Consider the following 7495-nt stretch of genomic DNA (forward strand, 5'->3'; position numbering starts at 1 on the left):
TAATTGAATTGGGTCAAGGCTTTCTATACAATTTTTGAATAAATAAGTTCATAGACACGAAATGAAGAAGTAAGTAAGAAACTAAAGAAATACGTAACAACATCAAACAGAATAGTGTTAATGATGCGATGAAATGTGACTTACCATCATATGTTAGTTCTGAAGGATTTAGTGATGATAAGAACTTACCATCTGAAAAGAGAAAAAGAAAAATTGCATGAAATAAATTTGCCTGTCGGAAATGATAGCAATTAATTAACAGAATAATTATTTATTTGTAGTGTGGCGGTAATGCATTTGAATAATTATTGCGGGCTCCGTAGCGCAAAGGATTAAAAAGCTTAATTTAAATGTAAGAAATACATATCCTGGTTGTTTTATAGGAATCTTTTTATAGAGCCTTTGGTCTAACCCAGACTAAAAGATCTTTCGAAAAAGTTGCAAAAGAAATATCACATTATTTCTTGTACTCGTACACACTGAAAATGTTTTATGAAATGAAATGTCAATTGAATAATAATTTCAAAACTTTGTCTAATTTTATGGGCAATTTTTTTAAATTTTTAAAAAATTTAAATTTGCGCGCCTTCGGTGTCTTCAATACGTAATTATGTATTAAAGATCATATAAAAAATTTGTAAAAATTTATAAAAATGAATAGTTGCAATCCCTCCGAGTCCCAACTTACCATTTTTTTTTACCAAATTATATTGGCAATCGCTGTTGGGAAAGCAAATTACACGCTCACTTTGTCAGAAGTTACCAGTTTTGATCCAATAATTACTTGCTGGTAAATTCTGGTAAATGTGTCAAATGGTCGCTGTAGTTAGTGTTGCCGTTGTGCGACTAAAGGGGCAATTAGACTCTTTTTAAGCGCCAATACCCTTTGACCCGACTTTTCGAAAATTTTGATTTTTTGACCCTTTTCCAAAATTATGTGCGAGTTTTGCCTTTTTCCAGAGATTCTTTAGGAAATGTTAACAGAACCGTGATCTTAGAAAATATTTCCTCCTGTAAATACGAAAAAATGCTTCACTATAACCAGTTAGCGACAAGTATCAAAAGCTCTATTGGCTCCTACATTCGGGGTTTGATAGGCGAGTCTCCCCTGAACCGTTTTTTCCATATTTTTGGCCTATGTGCGCTTTTATTCGAAACCTTAATGTTTCGGTACCGAGCGTCGAGATACTTAAAAGTATTGACTCAGCACATCACTACTGCTGTCATCTCGACTGTGACGTCAGCTGATTCTGTCAAATTCACTGAGAGCCGATTAGCGGTATTGCCATCGGCGCCACCTTCTGTATTCTCTCCACCGTGATTCATATGTATGTTTGCAACCCTGTTTTGTGTAAAGCTTGTCCCGCTATTTGCTTTTTAAATTCAACAGATTTATTCTTCTACTAGTAAATAAAATCAAGAATAATATGGAGACCCTTTTTTCGTCAATGGCCCTTTTTTTGCGACTTTTTGAAAATTCTGAACAGCAACACTGGATGTAGTGTGTGACAACAAAATTCTACTAAACTTGTAAGGAATTTTGGTTATGTCGTCAGAAGTTACCATTTTTACGAGAAAGCGATCCCGTACTCTCGCTCTAAGCGGATTTTTATTTTTTGACAGTTTTACTAGATTTAGTCCGAAGATACGGGATTGTACCTACTTAATCATTTTCAGTTGAACAAACGAAAGTGATTTAAAAAGATTTTAGTTAAAAATACTAATGAAAAAAATTTCGACCTGTTTGAAAAGTCGAATTTGGTTAACCTATACACAAGTTTTATGAAATAAGATATTGGCGTAATCGAACAAGAAGATATCTGGCCACCTTTTCGAAAAGTCATATCGATCTTATTAAGTATACATAAACAATTTTTTCTGATAGTCAAATTAAAGACCTTAGCCTGTAGATGTGCGATAAAGTTTTATTTTTTTAATTAAGAACTTTTTTTCATCGGCACAGGGTGATTTGAAATTCGATGAAATTAAAAACCAACACTATGCGAGATCTCTATGCACTCAGAAACGGCACGGCACGGTTTTAGATAAAATATAGCACTCGTATCTCTATAACACTGACTAACATTTATTTATTAGGTTTTTGAAATTAAATTTTGGGCATTTTAACGCCATGCGGGGTCACTAGTATATTTCAGTATTCAAGAAATAAGGCTTTCTTTTTTGAAGATCTTCGTGTGGCCCGGCCATTCGGAGATCGGCGAAAAACTGTAAAGCAACGGAAGCCAAGTCACTGAGTAGAAGTGTCGGAGTGTGTCTTATCCCTTAAATTTATTTTCTACTGTATAATTACGGGAAAAATAGTAAAACCATCGAACAGTGTTTACATGAGGCGATTTTATAGAAAATTTTAGAGGCGATAAGTTGATTCAAGTATTGGCTGACCCATCTTCATCGGAAGCGATTGTTGCTTTCAACTGAAAATTGCCTGTAAAATTGCCTCATGTAAACACCGCGAAAGGCTTCAAAGGTCAAGGAGGACTATTTTAAATTTTGTCGACTCTGTAGGTACATGCGAATATAATAATAAATACAAACGCAACCATGAAACACCAAAACTTACTGTTCCGTTTTTAATATAGAAAGAAAAGTTTATAAAAACGAAAATGTTTGACGATACTGAACAGCAAACAGGACAGCACTAATGTTCACTTCACAACGAAGACCACCGCAGAGTGCTAGTGAAAATAACGGAGCAACCAAAGCTTATTGTACTCACCAATAAGTATGATTGTATCAAGGCACTTTGAATTGCAGTAAAATTAAGTAAAAACTCAAAAAAAATATATATCTATATACATATATATTATATGTATTTATATGCGCATATACATTTGTATAAATATACATATATGCGAATAGCAGCCAATATGCGACCGTGCGGCCAGCAGCCAGTAAAATTACAATTTGGACGACAGGTGATAAATAAATCGAATGCCATATTTAGGCTGTGCCGCTGAGTGATCCTTTTCAGCAGGCCCTACACTAACTATCTATATAACTGACTGACTCGCTATTTGGCAGGCGCACTGCGCGTTCTTGAAGCTGTATGACTTTGCTGAAAGCTGAAGAGTAGCTGCTGTGCGCTGCTGTTTCTTTTTCTTCTTCTTCTTCTTCTACTACATCGTCAACTGCATCTTCGCCATTTTTGTGTTGCATTGCATTTAATTGTGTAAGCAGTGGTGGCAAATAACGGAGCCGTACGCAGACTCATTGCCACAATAATTGTAATATGTATCAATACAGTGCCGCACTACGACACGCACACACACACACACACACCTGTGCACACTGCACCTCCAGCAATCCGGGCAAATCATATCGTTTAATGCAGTGCGTTGATGGCGTTGATGAGGGCGCACTAGTGGCAGCCATAGTTGCTGCGTTTTTTTTTTTGTTTTTGTTATTCTCTTGCACTTTTTTATTGTTATTGTTGCGCGAGCATTTTTAAAAGGTGTTGCACAGTATGAATTGTTTGTTGCTTGTGGCAGACAATCGCAGAGACGAAAGTGCAAATTGCCGCCAAAACGACGATGCACACAGTGACAAGTGGCAGCAGACCGGGAGTCGCATTGAAGTGAATGCAGTGAAGTAGCCGCGAAGACGGTCGGATACAGCGCGCGCGACCGCATTCTGACATTAATTGCGGGTTAATTTTAAGCTTTGATTTCTGCACATTGCACCCTACTGTAGAGTGGGCAAAGGCACTTTTGTTGGTGACGCGACGTGAAGCAGCGTCAGCGGTGGAGGCGCAGTCAATTTAAATGCAAAATGATGCATGAACTGTGCGAGTGACTGACTGTGCGCTGTGGCCGCTGCAACCCAATGCATTGACAATATTGACAGCGAAATTATTGCTAAGTGCGGTTAATTATAGTGATTTATTTGCCGATCAGTTTGTACGATATGGGGGCGAATAGGCGGCGCGACGCGCAATTTATCCGACGTAAGTTTGTTTTGAGTCAGCTAGTTGGTAAGGGAGCGAGTGAGTGAGTAAGTGAGTGAGTGTGGTGGCGACTTGATGAGTGGCGCGCAAAGGAGTACAGAATAGATTTGTAAATTTCTTTTGTATATTCTTCTTTTTTGCTTGCAAGTGAAGCATATTTTAAGATTGAACAGCGCCGATAGCCAAGTTAGTGGCAAATTAATGCGATACTCGCAACGCTCGCTCGGCTAATTGCAACAAATCGCTCAATAATGCTAGATGCATGAAAAAAAATGCATGAAGTGCGCTCTAAAGTGTAATAGGAGAGTATATTAAAATGAACTAAATCAAATAGAGGTAGAGCGAAGTTAACGCGCATGTAGCGGATGTACATATGTAAGTGTCTATATTTAAAGGTGCATATGTATGAACTAGGGATTTTTAGAATGTCATATTTTTCAAATTCGCGAATGCGAATGCGAATTGCTGAACTGCGAATGTGCGAATGCGAATCTTAGGAATAACATTAAAAAAGCTATAATCAACTTAAGTCATCGTTTTTAATATTTTTTTTGTATTATATCAGAACATTGAACGAATGCTTAACCTATACAGTGTTTAAATCTAGTAGTCAAAGTTCAAAAAGGGCATATTATATTTCAAAAAAGTAATTTTGCTGCCATTTCTCACATGAGATGATTTCCTGGAAGCTCGTATATTTATAAGGCCGGCTGCGCTGAACAAGATCCGTCATTTTATCTTATTTTAGTTTAGCTTTCCACCAATCGAGAGGGTTTTCATTGAGATGAGCTCGTTTTTCTTTAAGATAGGCCTTTAATTGAGCTTTAATTTCACATTTTTTAATGTCTCCAGATTCTACATCCGAGCCCTGGCTTTCGCTGGAGGAATCTAGAACTATTTCTAGGTTGCTTAAAAAAGTGTAAGCAGTACTTGTTGAAGGCCCATCAGTGTTGCTTCATATACTATTTAACCATTTAGAGCCTGAAGCTAAAAGCCGGTTATTGTCCCCAGCTTGGTTAGACAGACTTAGAGCCATTTCAACAATATTAGAGTGGACTCTCTGCTCTGCTATGCGAATGCGAATGTCGTATGCGAATGTGTAAAATGATGCGAATCATTCGCATAACGAATGCGAATGAAAATATTCGCAACATCCCTGATATGAACATATACTTGCATATGTACGTATATATATACCAATTCATCAATAACACTAATCATATGAAATAATTAGCTACAAATGCAACATGCAGTTCTAAAGCTGTGCGGCTAAATGCTAGCATCCTCAAGCCACTACTAACCATACATACATACAAACACAGAATTTACACATTCATAGCTGAGCTGACAGTTCAGCACAACATCCGTCAGCAACGTATAGTCGCGTGCACGCTTCAGGGGCCTTCAAAGTGCTTGTATCAACACGTTTTTCAATTGCAATTAAAAATTTAGAACTAAAAAAATTAAGTATGTAGTAGCTGAATTAAATATGTACATATGTTAGTATAAAATGTGTAATCTGAATTAAAAATATACATTCATAAGAAAAGTTGAACATCGAAATATGCATGCAAACACAAATTGCCGCACAAGCTAAAGCGCCGAAGAGTTAGTGTGGCGAGCAACTGTGAGCGTGTTGCTGCAACACAAATTAATTCAGCAAAAATAAAAATAAAAAAATAAAAAAAATAACAAAAATAATAGTGAAATAAAACAAAATTTAAATGCTAATTAAGATAGCGTGCAAAGCCACTACAACAATGCTAAGACCCGCACTGTAGCCCGCGTCAAGAAAAGCGCTCAGTCAATACGCTAAACAATATTTAATTACTTTTGAAAAGTCAAGCAAACAACAAAAAACCCAAGAGGCATACACATACATACATACACACAGTCAACCGAACAAGTTTGTATATGCCTTTTTATGAAAATTTATTGACGCTCGACTTCAACTCTACTCATAGTGGTAGCAATTTTCTGGGCAGACAAACGAGACAGACAGCGAATGAAAATTGTTCTTACAATTGCCCGTGCCCATAATGGACCAGTAAGCGTGTACTGAGTGCTTGATATTATTGTAAGTACATATGTTATTGCCCAGTATGCAATTAATCGCGAAAGATTTTTCTTCTGAGTCGTATTTTAAGGCTGGTATGCAGCTCTCAAGAAACCGGTCAAGAAAAAAATTGCCTCTTACGCACCAACAAAGAAAGTAATGAGCGTACCTGGGTTCAGGTACTGTAGTTAAAACCGTCTTGATTCATTTCTAACCGTCCGTATAATTATCAAAGCGCTATGTTTTGATCTAATGAGCTTAATGTAACTTAACATAACATGACATTGTTTATCTACATAACATACCATAACATAACAAAACTTAACATAGCATATCGAAACCAACATTAGTTGAGTTGAGTTGAGTTTGGAAGAGGTGCGTTAAGGTGAGTTAAAGTAAGATTTTGTAAGAAAAGTTTCGATGATGAGTTTAGGGGAAATTAGGTGGATTGAGGTTAGGTGAGTTAAGTTGATATGAGCTGAGTTGAGTTGATATGAATTGAGCTGAGTTGGGTTGAAATAAGTTGATGTAAGCTGGGTTGAGTTAGGTTGAATTCATTGATTTGATGTGCGGTGGGCTGAGTTGAGTTGAGCTGAGTTGAGTTGAATTCTTTTTTGGATATCCACTACTTATTGCAATCTGTAATTTTTACATTTAGCAATTAGTTTAATTTCCTAACGGCGTGTGTGGAATGCACTCAATGGCATAACTACTTCCTGTGCATACTCAGCTAACATCGAATTGAGTAGAGTGAGTTGAGTTGAGTTGAGTTCAGTTAAGTTGAGTTCAGTTCAATTGAGTTGAGTTGTGCTGACATAATATACATACATATCGTCGAAGTTTTTGCAAAACCGCCCATCGCCCAGTTGCAAAACCGCCTATCTAACGGCACTCAAATTTTACAGGCGAGCGAAAAAACGATTTATTCTTTGAAGCCATTGCCTTTATAGGCGGTATTTTCTCCAGCTATTCTTTTACAAATCTGTAGTTTTAATAACGCTTTAATGATTTTTATGCATAAATCTCGATGCCTGGATTACGGAAATTAGGGTTACCAAACCTCATTTTTGCCACAACGGTGATTTAGGCGGTTTTGCAACTGGTCGATGGGCGGTTTTGCAAAAACATCGACGATATATATTTTAATCGCAGCTTTATATATATCTCTATCTTTTTGTGCAACGTTCGGGTAGTCCCCGGAGTTTTTTATTTCAGAGATCATTTGGTTAAGCCTTTTCATTGCAAATTTTGTTCAAATACTGTTACCCTCCGCTTGTAATTGACTCATGTATGAATATGTCATAACGCACCGAACAATCTTTCAAATGCTGACTGGGTGTTGTTTTTACACATCTTTGTTTTTTTATTCAGCTCTATTGCTGTTGTTGCCTTCGCCTCGTGCACTTTGTCACTTAGTGTTGCTAGTTGTCCGTCAGTCAAGGCATTATTTTCTCAGTTTTATTGCTCGCTAGCAA

At 37.0% G+C, this 7495-nt stretch overlaps 1 protein-coding gene across 6 annotated transcripts in view; it reads right to left on the minus strand.

Annotated features, from left to right (window-relative positions):
• LOC118737979 (homeobox protein homothorax) overlaps positions 1 to 7495 on the minus strand; it is a 615436-nt gene that overhangs the window by 156536 nt on the left and 451405 nt on the right. For 5 of the 6 annotated variants that reach the window (XM_036468825.1, XM_036468823.1, XM_036468822.1 and 2 more), the window contains one exon: positions 145 to 192. The exons of the other annotated variant lie outside the window; for it this stretch is intronic. In XM_036468825.1, coding sequence (XP_036324718.1) covers positions 145 to 192 — 48 coding nt within the window. The remainder of the gene's footprint in view (positions 1 to 144; positions 193 to 7495) is intronic. 6 annotated transcript variants of the gene reach the window in all.

Source organism: Rhagoletis pomonella, unplaced genomic scaffold (genome assembly GCF_013731165.1).
Source record: "Rhagoletis pomonella isolate Grant_MI unplaced genomic scaffold, Rhpom_1.0 Rhpom_scaffold_00004, whole genome shotgun sequence".
Taxonomy (NCBI): Eukaryota; Metazoa; Arthropoda; class Insecta; order Diptera; family Tephritidae; genus Rhagoletis; species Rhagoletis pomonella.